Below are 22,190 nucleotides of genomic sequence, written 5' to 3'. Positions count from 1 at the left end.
ACAGAGGAAATAATTAGAAATTGCCCAGATTTTGAGACCATTTCCTCCAGGTGGGTAAACTAGATTTACTATCTGAGTTTTGTGCTTAATGTTATCTCACCCTGAGATCTGGGGAAGAGTGGAAAAGACCTGGGTGCTTAGGAAGGCCCTATGTGAGCTTACCTTACCTTGGCTGTCTTACTTCCACTCCTCATCTTCAGCAACCTAAGGATGGATCAGCCTGTAGATATATGCAGAGCCAGGGGCAGTACAGGCTGAGAAAGTTGAGGAGCCCTGTACAGAGTTTCCTTTCAGGCTGTATAATTACATTTCATTTTATTTTGTTTGGAGGATGAATATTGATCAATTTGCTTGCAGTTAGTTTCTGGCCTATTTCACTCTTAAATTCCTGCTGCCCAGCACGCTTCTTCTGGCTTTAACACTACACCCTGTTTTTTGGAGAAAAAAAACAAACAAACAAAACCAACAACAACAACAACAAAAAAAAAAAACCACGTGTTCTCACTGGAGTTAAACAATGGAATTGCTGTTGGACCAGTTGACTTACACTGGAGGTCCATATACAGCAGAAAACATCATTAGATGGTGGTGTAGTCCAACTGGGTAAGATGCTGGAGACACAGAGTGACACGCAGAGGGAGTAACCATTCAGACTCCTCTCCACAGTGCACAGAAACAAACTCGAAATGTGTTACAAGGCACAGGGACTATGCCCCTCAACTGTAGGACATCTCTCCTCTCTTCTCATGAAGGTACTGTACCTGACAAACAAGTTGAATCTTCTCTTCCCCCAAATACTGTCCTGCTCATAGACAAATATGAAGTCTACAAATCAGCATGAAATGCACACATGGCAGAAAGGAGCTGATCTTAATAATCCCCTACTGAGAACACTATAATGCTGTTAGAAGGACACCTCTGATTTGCAGAAATGTGCCACAGACTGACAGTCCCCAAACTCTTTGAATCTTTCTTGCTGTTGCCTAATTTACACCTGTATTAGCACAGAAGTTAGTGGAGTCAGATTAGAGAAGTGAGAAGCTTTATGACCTTGTTTTCTACTAGAGAACTCTCTAAGGAGAGCATGGGAATAAGTACCTACAGGAGAGGAAAAGCTCTAGGATCCCCTACTTCTGTTCACAAAGGGCACTCACTAGAGACACTGAAATGCTTGGGTTTCTACAGTGCCCTTAAGCATTATTACTTATTATCATTTATGTGAATACAAGCTGTGTTCACAGCAATAAAATAAGGATAAGCTTGGGTAGTATTAATAGCCCAGCTAATTACAGTGCTATAAAAGGTTTATAGGTGATATAAATTTCAATATTATTACTACCATGCCATGACACTGGCTTTATCTAAAGGAAGGTGTTACAAAGCTTATCTCCATGCACTCTGTTTTGGCTCTAATTCACAAAGAATTATTAAAGACAAAAGGATATGGGAACACTCTCACCTAGCTACATGGCCAATTTAGGACATCTAATCCTGCAGTTACAGTAAAAAAGCATTATCTCTCCGGATTCCTGTTTACAGATGGAAAAGACCAAAATGACCAAAATTTATTGATTTTTTTTTTTTACTAATTTCCATGGTCATTTAAAATTCCAGCAGCATTCCTTCAGCTGTGCCCAACCTTGTCAGACATCAAGAGCAATCTGAGATATTCAACTGGAAAATTAAAAACTCTCTAATCTTCTACTTTGGTAATTTCTTGTTAATAAGGAGACATGACCCTTCTATTATCTAGACTCTGGGAATAGCAGAAGATCTGTTTGGGCTAGATACACACCAGCCTTAATGATACTGCTTTGTGGAATGCTTCACTGGTTCTAGGTCATATTATAGATAAGTTCAGAAATCTCAGAAAGATGCTATTTGTTTTTAGCAAAGCAAAAAATCTTCCCAGAGATTCTGGCAGCCCCTTGAGTAAAAGAAGGCAAGAGAAGGCAAAATATTATGGAAGTAAATGTCTAGGTTTATGAATGATGTAAGAAGAAAGCATCTGAATTTGTTCAACATTGTTCCCCTTTTCCTATCAAAACAGAGCTGTATAAAGTGTGTAGTTGCTATTTCTTCAGAAGGGGAAATCGTCTTCCAGCAGGTTAACTACAGTTGCAGTGGGACTCTGGAACCAAACAGAAAGTGAAAAATGGAAACACAGGAGTGCCTCTTTATCGGGTGGCTTTTCTTCCAAGTTACTGTGATACTTGAGCTTCCTAATGTGATGAATTTAACAAGGCAACTGGGAACAGCAGGGAAGGAGGGGCTGCTCACTTACTGGAGCCAAAAGACAAAAGGCAGTCTGCCAAGGCCAGGCATAAAAATATTGATGGTGATCATTCAGCATCAAGAAATGAGGATTCATCTGTTACTGGAAGGAATACATTGCCACATACTGCTGCTGGGTGAGAGGGTGAGGTGCTAAAGCCGTCACAGCTGGTTTTAGGAACAAACAACTGTGCCTGTTGTTCGGCATCAGGCCACTGAAGACTGAAAAGGACCTTAGCTAAATTGAATTGAAAATGCGTGTCATCCGATGCATAGCTGGGTCCACATGAGCCTTTGCAAGGCCAAGGCTGAAAGATCCACAGAAGCTTTTGGTATGGGATTCCAGCTGAAGTGCCCGGTGACCCACAGGAGTCATGCAGGAAAGCTTACAGAACCATCTGCGTTATCCATTTCCAAATCAACAACTCTCTTCCAAATGATCTTTTTAAAGATGCTTATATGAATAATCAAAAGCTGGGAACAGGTAGTGGGGTGGTATTTGGGAATTTGTTGTTTCAGAGTTTTGGGAAAAGTGTTCTTCCTGCTTTTACAGAAGGGGCTTCTATAAAGGGAAATGCTGCCTTGATAACTTGCTGTAGTTCTGCAAGAGTGCCAATACGCTTGCAGCTACAAGGGATTGAATGGACACAGCAAATTGGGATTTTAAAAAGTCTTTGGCAGGGTTTCACACCACAGGTTGTTAAAGAAGCAGTGCCACAGGACTGGTGGGAAAGTCTTCTTCTGACTGCATACGTTCATTGATCACTTTTCAGGCTGGAGAAGTGAAGCTAAAGGTACAAACAGGCCCAACTAATCATTAGAGGGACTGAGCAGCTGCTTTAAGAGGAGTGATCAGAGGAGCTGGAACTCTTCAAACAGGAGAGAAGAAGGGAGACGAGTGGAAGTACATTTATATGGAGCATATGGTGAATTTTTGGTACTTGCTGCCACAGGAAGGTATGAAGACAAACAGTGCCAAGAAGTTCAAAATGGGATTAGACATATTCATGGGCAACAGGTTCGTGCTAAAGAATTCAGGCCCTGATATTCACCTAACATGCATAATTCAACAACTGTGGCAGATATGAGGGACAAAAGACAACAGAAATCTCATGCATCCCCTAAGTGTTTCTTTATGCCACTTCTGAGACAAAGTGGACCTGAGGTGGACCATGGGGTTGACCCAGCTGGGTTTTCAGCACATTCTTAAGAGTTCTACAAGACATTTGTCTGAAGTGACAAACAGCATCTTGTTCTCCTTCATACTCTCTACTTGCTGTCAGTAGCCTTTCTTCCTTTTCCAAGCGGAGGGAGCGGAAAGCCACCATGACTAAGCAGGCTGTGTGTTGTGTGCCAGTTTTGGTGGCATGGGTCTCCTCCACACTCAGAGAAGACTGTACAATACATACTACAATACTTCTAGAAGCCAGGATCAGTGGGCAAGCCACCATGTACCGGGTATAATATCAGCAGCACTGTTTCTTGTATTTTTCTTTCTTGTTTATCACTACTTTCTCTTGCTCTGGCCAAGAAGAACTTAGGCAAATATAGTTTCTTCTTAAGAGCAGCACATGACTAAATTTATCGTTCAGGCATATTCTATTCTCAGTATAGCCTTTTTTTTTTTTTTTTTTCCCCCACAATTTCTTTGAATGAGATGTTCTAAATTTGCAAGCTTTAAGAATCACACTATGATGAACATACTAAACTTGAAATTAAAAAAAAATATGAGTAAGAGATTCCATGTTTGAAAACTTTCTTTACAGCTACGTAAAAACATACTTCTTGCAAAACTTGGAGGAGATATTCTTGGTTGACAAAACTGAATGAGAGTTTTAAGAAAAAATACACTTTGTCATAACTCTCTTTAAATTACAGAAGTCTTCTATAAAAGTTGGCAACATGACTTTATATGAAGCACAATCTTTGTAAATTTGCTTCACTGCCTCTGCTGATTTTCTTTCCTGTCCACAGCAGAAAAACAAGAATAAGATTATATTTTAAATAACTTGTTCAGTGTTATTCCCTGAATCAAATTTATAAGTAGAATTTTGACACTTTAAATGTGTTGTTTAATATATATGAACATATGGGGTCTAAAATAAAATAGATTTTAAAGGCACTCAGCTACCACAGTAATGGATGGATGGCCAGACAGATAATTTGTGTGCTTTCGATGTGATTTACTGCCTTCAAGGAACCTGTGCTCTACAGCTCTGAAACTAGAAATTCCCTAAGACTCTGTGCTTGACTGAACTCTAACCACAAGGGGCACACCTTCCAAACATAACTTTATTGGTTTCATTTCCATGGCAGCAGCTGTGAAAAGGTTATCCCACTCAAACTAACCACAGCAATACTTGTGATGAAATGTTTGATCATCACATCTCTATAAATTACTGTTTATATTTACTTACAGTTCAAAAAGATAGAGATACATTTTCATCTACCTTATTAAAGCACATGACTCAAAAACTGACTGGAATCTTCTACATTAATGAAAGTCCTGACTTCAAAGGAGTGTTTTTTTTCCTCAAAATTCACCTATAAGAAATATTCTCAGCTTAAACCTAAACCAAATCCTTTTGAAATTTCATTCAACTACTGTCTCTATTTTAGATATGAATATAATCCATTACAGATATAATAAAAATGCAACTCTATAACTGAGAAGCATCTTGTTCCAAAATGCAGCTTCTTTTTCTTTTTCTCTTGCTCTTCACTACATATCTCTTCTCAGTATTACGACTCTTTCAGACAAAGCCCTTGAGAGATGGCGTAAGAATTTGGTCTTATTGTATCATTTCCATTGACAGCAGAATGTCTTGTACAACCCACTGTCACAGCTCTGATGTTCATTTCATTTCTCCTACTAAAAATAGTAAACAAGTTGCATCCTTCTGAAACTGTATTAGAATAAAAATTGTCACTGACACACTAACATGAAGTAGATGGAAAAGAAGCTAAAGCCTGGCTCAAAAACAAATGCGTCACTCAAGGATAGATTCAAAGATGTGATCAGTTGACAAGCATTTTCCATCTATAGGTAATATTTGGAATAAATGACAAAAACGTTTATAGAATAAGGCAGGGAAGCAGGGATTTGTGCTTACATTACAAAAAGACTCAATAAAAAAGGAAATCAGGACATCAGAAATAAGAAGAGGAAAAAGCTTTGGATGGCACTGATAGTAGAGACAAGCAGCATAAAAATAATTTTGGTGTGACAGGAAAAATTGGAATCAGCAGGGAATTCCACTGATCACAAACTCAACACAAGGCTTTCAAATTAAGCAGAGGATAGGAGCTGCTGTTCTCCAGGCATGCTGACTCACTCATCTTTCTGTAAGCCTGCATCCATGTTTTGGTCTCAACTCCCACACCTCATTACAGCTTTGCAGTCTTGATTTATGTGCCTGTTTTTCTGTTCATGAAAACTGTTCATAGATTTCTCTGTATTGGTCTTCAAAATTGCCCAGAAGGCTACATGAAGATCATACTGTATTTAGGTTCTGAACTTAATAAAATAAACCACTTTCTGCTGCACTTTGCTTTTTGCCTTGTCCATTCAAGTCCATGATAACCCTAAATTCCACCTTCATCTTTGTGGTCATTTCTTTTTCAGCTTCTATTTCATTTTGTCATTTCAGCTGGAACTGGACAGGATCAAAAGGCAAATTTTCTCTTCTTCCCTGAGGGTGTCAAGGAGTTAGAAAGGGGTGTTATCAACTCTTGCCCTTAATTTGAGCTGCTGCCAAAAAAAAAAAAAGTCACAAATTTGGATAGGGATGTTCTGCTCTGTAGTAGAATAAAAAATATATCTGACTGTCCAAACAGCCAGCCACCCCTCATCCATCTGGAGACAGTGCCATCAGCAAATTCAGACATACAGAGCAGAAGGTATCACAGTCTGTGTCTGGTCCTTGAGTCTGATGGAGGTAAATCACAGACACATCATGGAATCAGATTTCTACTTCCAAGTGTTGGAACTGAAATCCTTCCTGTTCCCCTAGGCCATTTCACCACTTTTTCACATGAGAAAATTTCCATTTACACTGCTTAGAACTTTTTTGACTTTGGTGTCATTCTGAATTAGGGAAACTGTGATCAGATCTCTAGGAAATGTTCTTGAGGAACTCAATGTTCTTGAGCACTTAAGTGCTCCTATTTTCAGTTCATTTCCACAGCAGCTCCCTAACAGCATCCTTTTGTCAATCTAACTGGAAAAAAAATCTCCTACAACCCTTTCCAGAGGTCATTTCTGGTATACACATATTAACTCTAGAAGACATTTTTCAAACACTAGTTTATAAAACTGAAAGAAGTGTTAAAACCTTCACTGGTGACTGTTGATGCAGTAGTGCAACTGAGTGGCACAATATTCCCTCCAACTTTAACTCAGGAGGTATTTTTATTTATATATATATAAGTTTTTGATCATATAATTATCACCAGATGATATAATTTTGGAAGAAAGTGGGGAAAAAGAACCCTTTCTCCCAACCATTTATAGCTCTGAAATAGTTATTATCAATGTACCAGAACAGTTATTGTCCTTGCTTTGAAGTTAGCAATGTTAATAGGTGATAGAAATATTTTTAAATGAAGAAATTGTGTTATTAAATTCCTTGAAAAGGAATTGTTTATTCCTGAATACCACTTTGCAGATAATCTGTTGATATGTGGTTTTATTTTCAGATGAGAAACACTATCAGTAATTTGCTCAAAACTCTTCACTAATGATATAAATATCATCTTGTACAACTAAACAGTTCCATTCTGATAATTCTGAAGCTTTGTCTATGAGATTGCAAAAGGCAATGACCGCTATAAGTGCTATTGATCCTGCTGACTTTTACTTCCTAATTCTACAGCTTTTTAGTCCTGCCAATAAGCTCTCTCTCAGTATCCAGGCTTTCATGAAAAAAATCTGCTTCTTTTCAGTGTTGCTTACTTCTATAACCAACAATATGTCCAGTCCATTGCATACTGATAAATCCATGACAGATTAAGTCCATGACAGATTAAGTCCACAAAATATCAAATAGAGTTCAAGGAAGTATAAAATAAAAGAAACATTGGGAAACATTAATAGTGTGGTAGATTTAAAAAAAAAAAAAAAAAAAAAAATTTACTCAGACAGATTTTCTTTCAGCATTGTCATTAACAGAAGATGATAGACTGATCCCTCACCAATGCAGGATTAGCGGAAATTACTGAAATAAACACAAGCCTCATTGAAAGCATGAGAAGAAATGCCTCTGTAATGAATGTGACAGACACAGTTGAAAACGAATTGCCATTTTTATTCCACTTTTCAAAATATTAGGAAATAAGAAAATGACATTTCATCACATTACTGACAAAATATGAAATATATTAACAAGGATTAAAAAAATGAGCCTTTTGAGAAAAGTGAGAAAGAAAGTTGAATGAACCTACAATTTGCACTAAGCAGCTTCCATTTAGGAATTAATTGCTACTGTACTATCAGGTGTGTATATAACAAATAGAAGGCAATTGTGAAACTTTTAGGAAGATACGTCTTGTTTAAATTTGAAAGAAGTGATTTTGTTTCTTGTGTAAACTGGCTTGTGTTTATTTGACTGTTTAATTTAGAATTTCAGGCGCATATACTTATAAACACCCCTTTAAATGCTTGTTGTGTACATTTGCTTAGAAATAAGTATTGATGCAAAAGTGTGCTTTTCTATACAAAGTCATTGACACAGAAGGTCTACATTTTAGACATTTTTCCATGGAGAGGTCTGTTACAGTCTTTGCTATTTGACAAATGAAACAAGCACCATGCTTTTATATCAAGATTGTTTTTACATCTAGGTGACTTTAAAGTAACCACCTGCAAAGATTATGTCTTTACACAGATCTAGGCATGGATGCAATCATTTTAAACACACATACTGAAGTACAAACTATGTATGAAATGAGTCAGCCCAACTAGAAATGTTTCTCTCATCAAAGCTCAGTTAATGTCATGATTCTTTCAAAGACACTTGTGCACGTGTCCAAACATCTATGTTACCTAGTATCTTGTATTTATCTCACTGTCCTGCACTAGAAAATGGTTTTAGTGAATGTGATCTCTATTTTGAGAAAGGACCTTATTCAACAGCCATTACGTTACTGTCAAAATACTACTATAAATGCTATAGTCATTTGTCTTCCTAAAGGCAGGTTGCTCTGGGATATAACTTAAATTTTCTCACATGGAAAAGCATATTACTTTTCTGCAGTGTGCAACACCTTTTAAAGAAAAAATAATTCTACTTTTTATTTTAAATTTGTTTTATTTCACTACACACTTCAAATAAATATTCTCCTGATAAAGATGTATTATTTTATACTTTCTAACCAAATAACAATACAAAACCTGCATACATTCAAAATCCTCAATAAATTAAAAGTGACTGGATTCTACATTTCTAATACTCCATTCACCAGAGAAAAAAGCAGGTGTTCCTGTGAGTGCAGATCTCAGATCACCACACACTGCTGATCCACGAGCTTCCCAAGTATTATTATCCATGAAATTTCAATGCTAAAGCTGCAGTGTTGGCAGCAAACTTATTTATTTATTTAATTATTTACTTATTTTTGTTGCCTATCACTAGAAGACTAGAACAGTGAGAAACTAAAAGCAAACTACAAACATCTTCCCCCATCCACACTCTTCCACCTCCTCCCCCTGAGCAGGGCTGGGGAGCAGGGAATGGGGGATGCGGTCAGTCCCTAACACTTCATCTCTGCCACTCCTTCATGGTCACTCTCTGCCCCTGCTCCTTCTCGTCCTTTCCAAACTGATCGTGTAGGGGCTCTCCACAGACAGCAGCTCTTCAAGCACTGCTCCCACATGGCTCTGTACCATGGGGTCCATCCATCCCCCAGGAGCAAACTGCTCCAGCATGGGTCCCCCATGGGCAGCAGCTCCCCCAGACCCCCTGCTCCTGTGTGGGCTCCTCTCCAGGGGCTGCAGCTCTGGCCTGGGGCCTGCTCCTGCAGGGGCTCTCCATGGGCCGCAGCCTCCTCCAGGCCACGTCCACCTGCTCCACCAGGGGCTCCTCCACAGGCTGCAGCATGGAGATCTGCTCTATGTGGGACCCAAGGGCTGCAGGGGGACAGCCTGCTCCACCAGGCGCCTCTCCACAGGCCACAGGGGAACTGCTGCTGCGTGCCTGGAGCACCTCCTGCTGCACTGACACTGGGGGCTGCAGGGCTGCTTCCCTCACATGTACTCACTCCTGTTCTCACTCCTCTCTCCCAGTTGCTGTTGCTCAGCAGCTTTTTTTTTTTTTTTTTTTTTTTTTTCCCCCCTTTCTTCAATCTGCTGTCCCAAAGACCCAACCAGCATTGCTCACTGGCTCGGCTCTGGCCAGCAGCAGGTCCTTTTGGAGCCGTCTGGAGCTGGCTCTGATCTGACATGGGGCAGCTGCTGGGCTCTGCTCTCGAAGTCCACTACTGCCACCCCCTAGCAACCAAAACCTTGCCATGTAAACCCAGTACATGATCGTACACGTTTTTTGTTTGTTTGTTTGTGTACATGTGTATATTTTTGTGTGCATGTATATTTTGTTACGTGTGTTTATGGAAAAGCTCTTAGGCTCTGGCACTCCATGAGGGCAAATTACTCTAGTTCTTTAAAATGGAGCCAAACCAGTTACGTGCCAAACAGGAAAAAAGGGCACTAGTTAGTTGTTCTTCTTGCACGCCAATTGGCTGAAATTTTAATAGGACACTCAAGAACATGTTCAAACAAAACATTTCAAAAAGCAATGAAAACAAACAGAATATATCATATTTATATTATTGTTGGAGTAAATCAGGGCACATCCATTTAATTGAAGTAATGACAGTTCACCTTTCCCCTGGGCTTTAAAACCTCCTTTACAATTAAACAAAACAAAACTAGGCATCAGATCACAGACAGAGAATCAGAGAAGGATAGACAAATTATATTGTTTAAATATTCTAGCACCTGCACAGAAGCTAGTTCATGAATATTTAACTCAGAAAAGGTACAGATGCTTAGTTGTCCATTGAAACCTCATTTGCTCCATTTCTGTAACAGTTTCAAAAATATCTCTGTGAATTGACTGTCACTATCCTATTACTGAAAACTAAAGGATAAATGCTCTTCTGAGATATGCCCATGGTCTCTGCCTTCCCCGTGTATTTGGAGAGCTCACTACTGCTGTCAACAGAGCTCCCACCTTCCCTCAAAGAGTCCTCCTCCCATCTCCCATGCCTCCTCCATCCCAGACTTCCCAGGGAAATCTGTGTAACAAATGGATGAGGCTGCTAGACAGAATATATTATCTTTCTCCTTTTTAATGCTAGCTCAGGAAAAGATAATGTCGAGAGAGGCTCTAACTGAGCAGGCTGCTAACAACCTTGTGCTGAGAGGGAGCACCTTCACAGCTGTATTCAGCAGCCACCTGTAGCTAAAGCATCCTCAGGGTATGTGAACCAAAACTTCAGCCAAAGGACAACCTAAGCCAAGAGTTGAGTCCCCAAGTCCCTGAATTTTCATCACCTTCCAGAAATGGCTCTGTGCTCCCGCCTGTTCTCACCAGCTTGTGAGCAGAAGGGAGAGAATACAGCACAACTGCAGCTTATACCTAGAGTGCTGCATTTGTAAACAATTTTTCAGATGAAGCGGTAATTATTATTATAGCACTGTTATGTAGAAAAGCAACAGGAATTTGAAGTAACAGAATGATAATGGCTAACAGCTCAGCTAAGTATAAAGGAAAAAAATGCTTACAAAATGGTGGAAACAGGGTATTTGTACTTTTTTATGTGGACAATGCATTTAGTTGTAACAATAATTATATGGATTACACTGATAATAATGGAGATGAAGGAAGAGGAAATTATGAGTTGTGTTATGACTTGGTATTAAATATGAACTGTAAGAATAAGCTGAAAATCGAGCTTTCTCCCACTGACATAACTTTTTATGTCCTGGATTCATACTGCCATACAGACCTTATTTTAGATAAGGCAGTGTACTTAAAGTTTTATCATTGTGACTGTGAGTTACCTGAAGCATCACATATGCTCTTTGCTCTTTTCTTTGTCCCAGTACCATCTTGCTAACAGAAACTAATAAAATCCAAAAAAGAAAATGGAGAGGTGGGCTATTTTCCATGTGTGAGAAATACACTGCATTTTCCAAACCTCCAGAAAAGATGTGATCTTCATAGGAACTTTGCTGTGAGAACTGTGTACAGTTTACAACTGGGCTCTGCAAAATGGGATGCTGCTGAGTCTTTGATTTAACGAAAACTTAGGAAGGCAATCCAATTCACTGCAGGGGCTGCTTTGTTCTTTCATTACGATTCTTTTTTAATGAGAAAGACGATCGCAAGGATAAACTCGATTCCTCTGAATTTTTACACTAATTGCATACAAAGCACCATTCTTGCAGAGCAGGACTTATCTCCTTCGGGCAATACAGTTATCATCTTGTAACCACACTTCAAATCTCCCGTATGAACACTGGAGCTACGTGCGCTGCATATAGATTTGACTACCCTGGCTAGCTACTTGAATTGATGAATGTTTAAAGATTCCATAAATCACAGGCAAATACTGATACTGCATGAAATGGGAGAGATGACCCTTGCATTCTGCTTACAGCTGTAGGATCAAGGGTACACTATTTTATCAGAACCATTAACTTTCCTCATTGTAGTGGGAAGGGATGGTTGGTTTTGTAAACAGCACTTGAGATGTTTATGTGTTAAGGGGGGGGGGGAAAGAGTCAAATCCATACACTAACACTTCAAAGGACAGTTACCTCTTAATTCTACATAAAATAGACTGTTATGCTCTGTTTGTGATTCAGTTCACATCCTTAAGAGACAATTTATTATTTGACAAAATGTAAGGCAATCTTGTCTAGATAGGGTGCTGCTTTATCATCAAATAAAATTACCATGAATGACATTCACCCCTGCACAATACTGTGACACTACGGGACAAATTTCCAAGCTCAGTGTGTGCCCACTGCCATAGTACTCAAGCACTTCCAGGAATGTGCTGAGAAACACCTGGCTTTCTACACGCTCAAAAGCCTTCATTCTTTAACCTATATCATCCGTGCCTGTATTTGGATCTGTGGCACAAATATGAGTACACGTTACCGCAGCTGCTGAGATGGGAACGCAAATCAAGGAGCTGAGAAGTGCAAGTGTTCAAATGGCACTTTCTAAGAGCTTCCTCAAACCTGCCCACTTGTGCCTCCAGTGACAAGGCTTCTCTTCTCAAACAGGTTCCCACAGACTTCCATGCAGATTAGCATCATGTTTGAAAGGCTAGCATGGTTCCTGGAAAAGCTTGCAGGGAGGGAGCTTCACAGGCACAGCAACAAATCCTAAATCCTGATCCAAGCCTAAATGCTTGCAAAAATATGTTTTGAGTTTGCCTGAAGACTCCAGTTTTGGTGCTGGAATCAACATGAAAAGCATCACAATGTAAAATGCTACACTCTCATCAGCGTTTTGATTCTGTTAAATCCCACTAGCTACCTGTGATGTTGCAGCTGTAAGCTGAATAAATGCATCACCTCCCATTTCATTGCGTCTCTGCTTTCTATTTATGGACTGACTGGCAAGGAATGGCCACATCTGGCTAAATGTTCCTAAACAGGGACCTGCATGTACATTTACCTCCAGGGCAAAACTGCCTTATTCTCAAGTAGTATATTCAGTATAGACATTGCCTCACAGTGATGATGCAGCATCTTGATGCAAACACGGTCTATCACCCAGGACTTCAGCCAGCCTAAAGCTCCTTTTATGCTCACTGCACTTTTGCTTTTATAAAATATGCACCAGCCTTTGAATCATGGTGCAAATCTGCATACTGTTTCTAGAAGAAACTGGTTGATGGCATAAACCTGATAGCCAGAAACATGACCGTGTCTGAACTTCCTGAACTGAGTGTGACTGGTGCTTCTCACTGTCTCATCTAAATCCTCCAGGGATTTTGTTACAAGGAGAGGTACCCCTAATTCATATGCAACCTTAGTAGAAATTCATTTATCTCCGTAGACAGGACCTTGCATTTCCTCATTTAGGTTTAGAGGGTGGTAAGAGATTTGTTTTTCCTCTTGACTAAGTCAGCAGACAGGAAAAATGAGGTGCTCAATGCTCTTTTGCCCAACACTTCTCTTGTCTTTGATGGCACAAAGAATGCTTCTTTGACCAGCAGAGCTATTTTGAAAGCAAAGCGGTAAAATAAGAGGCATCTCTGGACTCTGAATGAGCTGCACCAGGAACCATGGGCTACTACTACAAAGAATTTGTACAGCATGGATGCTTGATTACACCTGGCCTTCATTGCTTTGGGGTCACCACGAGTGGGTTAGCGTTTGCATCGTTAAACCATGGCACACTGTGTTCATGCTTAACTGCTGCCACCTGCATCCTAAAGGAAAAGTACTTTCCAATTTTTAGTTTGTATGTGCTGCGGGATGTACATGATTTATCTGAATATGATGCAAGATGATAGACCGTGCTGCTTTCTCTAGGAGTAGCAGAAAGGTAAACATTTTGTAATATGGCCTGCATGCTATGGGTTTGGATAGCAGGTGCCTAGCCTAACAGTGAGGAAGTAGAACAGAGAAATTAAAACATGAGAAAGGGATGGCTGAGGTTTCTTTTTGTGGCATTACCTGCTGACACCTTTTCACTACATTTAGGGCTAGGATTCACCTCTGTGTTTATTGTTAAACAGCTGACAAAGCAAAACACACCTGATGAAAATGAAAACTGACTAAGCCCTGAGAGGCCTGGTCCCTTGTGTAGGTGGACAGGAGCAGCAGAACCAAAGCAGAAAGCTTCTGCATGTTGGTTAGTGGAACAAGGTAGCTGACAATGAAAAACCCTGACGGTAAAACAAAACAAAACAAACAAACAAAAAAACCACCACCCAACCTCTCCACTAGGAACTGGAAACCAAAACAAAATAACAAAAGACAGAACGGTCAAGTTTATTGTTTTTAACCCTGCCTTCCTGTCATCAATGTGGTCTGCTGTTTTTTATCTTGTCTTCCTGGGCTGCATCAACACAGGAGGGGCCAGCAGGTCGAGGGAGGCGATTGCTGTCCCCTTCTGCTCTGCCCCTCTGGGGCTCCCCTTGAGTCCTGCATCCAGGTCTGGGGCCCCCAGCACAAGAAGGATGTGGAGCTGTTAGGGCAGGTCCAGAGGAAGGCCACGAAGATGCTCAAGGGGCTGGAGCTCCTCTCCTACAAAGAAAGGCTGAGAGAGCTGGGGATGTTCAGCCTGAAGAAGAGAAGGCTCTGGGGAGACCTCATTGCAGCTTTTCAATACTTATGGGGGGCTTAAAAATAGATGGAGAGCAACTTTTTGCTTAGTCAGATAATGACAGGACAAGGGGGAACAGTTTTAAACTAAAATAAAGGAGATGTAGCTTAGATGTAAGGAGGAAATTCTTCACTGCGAGGGTGGTGAGGCCCTGGCACAGATTGCCCAGAGAAGCTGTGGATGCCCCCTCCCTGGAGGTGCTCAAGGCCTGGCTGGATGGGGCCTTTGCCAACCTGATCTGGTGGGAGGTGTCCGTGCCTATGGCAGGGGTTGGGACTGGATGGTCTTTGAGGTCCCTTCCAACCCAAACCATTCTGTGATTCTGTGATTCTATGATTCCTACCAGCAGCATGGAATAAATCATACTCTGATGAAATCGTATCTCTTTCTGTATTATAGCTGAAAAATGCAGGAAGACTTCATTGGACTAGGAGGGGAAATTCTCTGGTTTTGGGAAACTGTCAAAAAGAACAGGATCCCAAAGTCCTCTGAAGACTACACATATGGGAAAAGTTTTAACCCCTCTGAATTGTAACCACCTACAGAGTATAATGATAAAGGCTCATGCAGTGGAGAGGGCAGTACCATTCAGCATTTCACAGCAGGAGATTTCAAAAAAAAATCACTTGGAAATAGAGGGAAAATTTAAACAGAAAAAAAAATGATTATGCAAATGGCACTGAACTCATACTGCTTTTTTTCTAGTTAGATAGCTCTGGTGCCCATGATGTGATAGGAAAACCCCAAACACATAGCAAGTCATACTTCTTGCTCCTGTGCATTCTATCCAAAACAGAAAATTGCAGGCTACAAAAAATCTTCTCTGCAATTTTTAGTGTCTGTAAATCACCAGAGTTTTATTTTAATTTCTCCCAAAGTGCAGAATTCCCTCTGAATATGAAAAGGGTTCTTCAAAGCCCAGACAAAAGGACTGTTTGGCTGACCATTTCCATAATAAACATATCCCACACAGTTTGGTATCCCCAATTAGAAGCCCAGAGTAATTAGGAGAAAGTACACTGCAGACTACAAAGCTCCACACAATAGGGAGAATATGCAGTACAGAGAATACCAAAGACCAGAATGTCACCATTTTCCTTCATCCCAAGCCATACTCACTGAGATGCTTATTTTTTACAACACAGTTATCCTGGTCCCTTGCAGCAAGAGGGCCAGGAGGGTCTAGGCCAGCTTGATACTTGCTTCCCCCAGGTTTCAAGGGGAATTTGAAGTCTGCAATGTGTTTGCAAGCCTGAGCATAGGCTGGGTCCCAGCATCACCACCATCTTCTCCTGAGGGACTGAGGGCCATTTCTGTCATCAGCAGAGAGGGCCATGAGACAGCAAGTCTGGAGCTGCGCAGGTTTTGTTCAACACTGGGGGCATAAACAAGTTCTTTGTTCTACAGCAGAGGCACGAACGTGCTGAGGAAGTGGAACGATGACAAAATGCATCTTTTCTCACCAAAATCACTCCCTGACATCCTAAGTGAACAGGAAGTCCCATATTTCTGAAGGCGTCTCATTGAACATGCTGACAGGATCGATGCTTTTCCAGAAGACTTTTCATCTCAATGGTACAGCACATATTGCCCGAAGTACTTTATATCTAATATAGTTTGATCAGGTTAAATCATGTACTCTCCTTGTTTCCCACATATGTTTTTATCTGCAGTCAACAAACAAGGTGTTAATGTTGAAGAAATTCTGGTATGTCTACCAAAGTTAACTGCATAATACCAGCTTTGAGTTAATATAACATTGCTAGTGGAATGAAATTGAGTTAAAAAAGAGACATTTATCCTTTCAATAGATAGCTGACAATCTCTTCAGTAAAACAGAGCAATGCCTATAAAGTGTTATACTTGCCTTCAAGTTGCCTGATTCAGTTTTTCTGGGGAAGTAGGAAGGATATTATGGTAGTTGTTTTTGTTTTTGTTTGTTTATTTGTTTTTGCTGTTGTTCTGTTTTGTTTTGGTGTTTGTTTTTGTTTTGTGTGTGTGTGTTTTTTTATTGTTATTATTTTTTTTCATGTATCTAAAAGGAGATAAATGTTTAAATAGCAGGTAAATCAGGACATGATTGAGATATTAAGGTCATAAACAAAACCAAGATAGAAATGCATTAAAAATGATATTCCAGTGACATGACTGCAATCCTTAATAGTCTCAAGGGATTCTGTAACTAACTTAGGGGCACAGATCAGATCTGATTATGTGTCAAATCTGAGACATTACAGTTACTCTAGTGAAAATCGTATTTGCATCGATATATGCTATAACCTCATTGCTTAGTCTAGGAGCAGAACTCATCCAGACATAGATTCATAAAAACTTTTCTGAAGTAGCAAATTATTGCCACTAATGGTGGCCTGAAAATACAGAGTAACTTGTTGCACTGAAATTAAAGGAGCAGCTTGCCACTTGTGCAGAATTTGGCCCTTAAGGCTTTATGTTCCCCTTCTGTTCAAAACACATCCATACTGCTCCCTCATCCCTTGTGCTCTAGAATAACAAAAAATAGCAATTTCACATTTTCTCTTTTTTCTTCAAATGATGTCTAGTAGATGTGTTGTTTTCATTTGTAGCATATGTGAGGTGGCTTTTAGAAGTAATTTATTTTTGGTTGCAAGCTGCTGATGCTTGCACCCATGTTGACTGTTAGTAATTAACACCTTCTGGTCCACTATGGACAATTTCCCGCTTACTGCTTTTTAAGGTGCTAAAACTAATCTCCACCAGTTCTGTGTCCCATAGCTCCATTTCACTGAGAGAAATCTTCTCTCCCTGATAGCTACGGCTTTTCTTTTCCTCATTTAGTAATAATATACAACCCAAAGGGCTATCTGGAAGTGTCCTGACAAGATTTCGCTTAGCAGAATCCTCTGTTGACAAGGGGACAGAGCTGAGATAATATGTGTTAAAACCTTCTCAAATCAGAGGTGTTACCATGGACAAATACAGGTTTTGGCTGTAAAAACAACAGGCATGAGAGGAAGCTACCTCAGAAGTAAGAACTGAGAGTTTCAGTATTAGTTATTTAATTTATTAATTTTTTTTTGCATATCAGCCAGATAAAACATAATGATATTCATTGCCTGGTGTTGCTGCATAAGTGACATTAATTATATAGCAATGTTTTTATACAAAACAAAACAAAAAACTCTTGAATAATTATATTCAGACCCCAGCATCTCAACACTAGTGCATTAATGAGCATTTAACTGGAAGATACAGATGGTATATAATATATTTGTGGATAAGTGGCTACCAGAATCTATGCACGTGTGAGTGTGCACACCTAGCTGTGAAGAACTTCTGTGCTCACATCTTCAGTGAAATAATACATTCAACTTCAATTTACATATAATAATTAAAAAAAAAAAAAAGCCCAAAAATATCCATAATAATAATATAAAAAAGATAATTATCTAGATACCAGACAGATCATTTAACAGAAACTTCAGAGCTCCTTATGTCTCAGAAAATTATAGTTTTCAGTCCTACTTTGAATTGAGCTTTTTTTGGCCACCACAAGTGACTGCTTCTCAGTGAGTACATTTCTGCAAAACCTCAGAGGTTAAGAAAGCAAGCAAAGAAAAAGACAAAGGGATGCAGTTATTTTTGACTACCAGCCAACTTATGATGGTCTGATTTCTGAAGGAGAAAGAGGGTAATTTAAAAAATCTTAAATCTTGCATGCAGAATAGGAGAAGAGCACTTAAAAAAAAAAAAAAAAAAAAAAAAAAAAAAGCCTTCTGATGTTCCTGGCACTCAGAACAGAATCAGCCCATATAAAATTAATATAATTATTATGTGATTTCCATCTGCTAACGAAGCCAAACGATTAGAGCTGCTAGAAAAACTGCCTTAGTGGAACAAACACAGATAATGAATTTGAATAAATACACAAGCAAAAAGACAATGTCAAGCTCAATCATTTGGCAATATTAAATGCTGAGTAAATGAGTTGGCTGTGTATCGCTCTACCATTCAGCAGAAATGTTACAGTGAGTGATTGGATCAAGGATTTCTTTGCCTCTCTGGTCAGTTTCATTCTGGATTTTTTGGACCCTACACCAAACCATCTCTCTGTTTTTGACAGCTCCTTTTCCAGACTGTTCCATTGGTCCCCATTACATTGTGCTCTGGTTGTTTGTACACTGTGTGTTTAGCTGCAGGCCTGTTCAAACATCTTCTCCAACCATTCTCACTCATCCAAAACATATTTTTGACCCATCCTTAAGATTTTCCCATTTACTTCCCAAACCTATTGTACTAGAAAAACAGAGATCTCCAGCAAACTCTCTTTAATCAATCCCTATATTATCAACAGAGATAGAAAATTATTTATAAAAGTAAAATAGATCCTTTATTACAAGTATGTTTATATGAGTAAAACATAGTGCTTGATAGTGGGTTTGAAATGTCAATATATAGTGGTGTCAAACAGCACTGTAACCAAAGCCCTGTAATGCACATCAGATTTCTAGCCTATATATCATCTCATAAGCTGGCATTTTCAAAAAAAAGCAAAATCTATTTAAAAGTCACTGGGACTTGGCTTCCACAAAATCTAAATCAGTCCCAAGGAGGACATTTCTGGGATAGAACTTGTGAAGAGCGAGGCAATCCTACATTCAGAAAAAATTATTTTTAAACACAGATCTCCAGAAAGATGCCACTAATACACATTTTAAGCCTTTTGCAGAGAAAAACGTGGTGATGCTTCCCCCTACACAAATTGAAATTCCAAGACAGTGAAACAGTGCCTGAGCAATCTTTCCTTACGTAAGAGCTGACATTTCCTTAGCAGATTGGCCTCTGCTGTTTCTGAAAAATGTCAGTGGAGACACAGTTTTGTAAAACTCAAGCTGTAATACATGGAAGCACTTTGCATTGCAGGACAGTGGTATATTTTTAATTGTTTTATTTATTTATTTATTTATTTTTCATGGAAATTAAACCCTTATTGGTTTGGAACACTGTCATATGTTACTGTTTTGTATCTGAATACCACACTGATGGACAAACTTAAGCTTCAGAGTTGTTCCCAAATCATTTAAAGATGTAACATCAAAGAATGATTGAAGATATTTGCTCCTGTAAGAAAATGTGAACCCCTCAGTATGCTGATAGATGTCCTGAAACCTAATACATATTCTAGTTCTTTTCCTTGATGGAGCCCTTCCCTCCTTATGTCAGGAGAGCACAATCACAAAAGTACATGATATTTTTGCTCTTTTATTTTGTTTCTAATCCATGTGTTCTGCAAAGATGAATAAATAAAACGAATACAAAAAAATGAGTGGGTAAGAAATGTACTTAAATGCATTCACCTCCCACACCTCATCTAGACACGAAATCTCAGAGAAAGGAGGGACGGGCAGAAAAGGCATAAAAAAACTGTATTATATATAGGCTGTCAAACAGAGGATCATTTGACATATGGTATGAAGTGCACTTGAATGCATTTCTCATTTTGGCAGCCAGATCGCTTATACGAGCCCTGTCCCACAGCGGTGGCAGGGCTGTAGAGCTTCTCTGCCCACTCAGCGTTTCACAGTTACAGTATTCCAAATTCCCTCCTTTTATCTCCTACTTCGCAAACACTAAAAACTGGCTGCTATTTTTCACTAATAATAAGTGAACTACTGAGCTGCCTTGATGAGCAACTAGAATGAGCAAGCTCTTCTTTGCTTGCATCTGAGCTCTCCTTAACCTATGTAACTTGTAAAGCATGCTATTTCCTGGCAAAATATGCAGTCAAATCTAAAACAAACCCTGAATGTGTGGTTGTGGTACCACAGTGACAAGCCTAAGAGGAGCATTACCATAAAAATAGTTAGGATGTGAAAAGTACTGATGTTTCTTTCTTTTTTTTTTTTTTTTTTTTTTTTTTTTTGCTTAGAGGCAGAAGTACTATCCTTGAATCTAGCCCTAATCATGAATCTACTAGTTTGTCCTTTGTTAATGAAAATCTTTTTTTTTTTTTTTTTTTTTTGTTTATCCAATATGTATTGCTAGGCAATATAAATATGTTACAAATGTTAATGGGATACGTGTCTAAATCACAGTTAAATATAACTTGTTTATTATTTTTCTGCAAAAGCTTTATCCTCACTGTCTTACACAAAAGAGTTATGTGTTTCAGAGATGGACGCTTACCTTGTCTGACAGCTAGTGTTGTCGTGTAGACCAAGAATAGAAGGATATAATTGAGGAAGCTCTGAAAAACAGGTGTGTTGGCATGGAAATCTTCTGACAAATACTTGCTCGTGAGGCCAATGCCACAGATAAGGAGGGAGAGTACCTGGCCAAGAGCCACAGACAGCAAGAGATCCCTAAAAGGAATGAGAAAAACACAGACATTAAACACTGAGCCTCCTCATGCTCATCCTCCTCCAGAATCATGTTTGAAAGTGTTAAGACACAGAAGAAACACGATGCTTCAATCAGCAAGGTATCTGCTGGGTGTAGTGATGTAACAGTTCCATTATTTCTGCACTTATCACTGGCTTAAACACCGCCCAAGCACACCAGCTTTTATTCACATATTAAACAACAGCAGATGGTAAATCTCTACCATTTGATTTCACATTTCACTAGGGATAAACGATAGTTTAAATGCAACCAAAATACAGCACTTCTTTCTTCAAGCCTTTTCCTTAACAGAGAGACCCAGGAGTATCATTCAACTAAAACTGGAATTACAGCTCTTCCAGGACTTAGTAGCCAGAGAAACAAAAAAAGCAGAGGAAGGATTTTATCGTGTTTCACCACCAACATGAATATACTGTGCAACTTCATTCCCCTCATTTCATTTCCATTTCATTGTATAAACTGTTCTTTCCACCCACTATGCAAATGTATGTATCTTTTCTTTTGTCTTTATTACCACTCTTTCCTTTCTGTTTGGAGAAAGTGGAAGGTTCTGCTTTTTTCATCCCTGTCTCCTTTTGTTTCTTAAGCCTGTATTTTCTGATTTGACTTCTTGCTTTAATCTGTTTTTCTTGACCTTGATCTCCGGTCTCCACTGTTCTCTTATCTAATGTTCCACATTTTCTCTCCCCACAGGTCTCTGATAGTTTTCCCCTTTGTACATGTTTTCTGTCTTCATATAATTTTCTCCTCCTTACTCAAGAAACTGCTGTATCTGAAAGCCCACTATTTTATGGTACATATTATGTCCTCTCTTCAGTCTTCTCTGTGATATCCTTTTCCATTCCAACTATCTGTTTCTTGTACTCTTCCATCAGAACTGTACAGCCTTATTCAGCCCAAACAACCTGCCTTTTCTAATTTGTTTTCAGTCATAGAATATCCACAGGACAGGTATATATGTGCTTTTGAATTACCCTTTTCCCAGATCCAATGTTGGTCAGTACTTCTGTGCTAATCAAGGCTGTTCCACCACCACCCTTGCTCCATGCAAAGGCACAAAACGCATCACATTGATATGGAGCAGCAGCAATAACAACTGCTGCCAAGGACTGCAAAAGGACATCAGAAGGGGACAGTTAGTCCAAGTCCTCCTGGCTGCTGCTGTCACTGTCATCAGCCTGTAGG

General features: G+C 39.3%; 1 protein-coding gene across 3 annotated transcripts in view; it reads right to left on the bottom strand.

Moving 5' to 3' along the window:
* Positions 1–22,190, bottom strand: part of SLC35F1 (solute carrier family 35 member F1) — a 248,474-nt gene that overhangs the window by 88,582 nt on the left and 137,702 nt on the right. For 2 of the 3 annotated variants that reach the window (XM_084512333.1, XM_084512331.1), the window contains exon 2: positions 20,790–20,965. In XM_084512333.1, the coding sequence (XP_084368459.1) occupies positions 20,790–20,965 (176 nt within the window). The remainder of the gene's footprint in view (positions 1–20,789; positions 20,966–22,190) is intronic. The other variant, XM_084512332.1, reaches the window with a different exon arrangement.

The sequence above is a fragment of the Aythya ferina genome (genome assembly GCF_964211825.1).
Source record: "Aythya ferina genome assembly, chromosome: 3".
Taxonomy (NCBI): Eukaryota; Metazoa; Chordata; class Aves; order Anseriformes; family Anatidae; genus Aythya; species Aythya ferina.
This window is presented reverse-complemented; position numbering and strand designations above follow the sequence as displayed.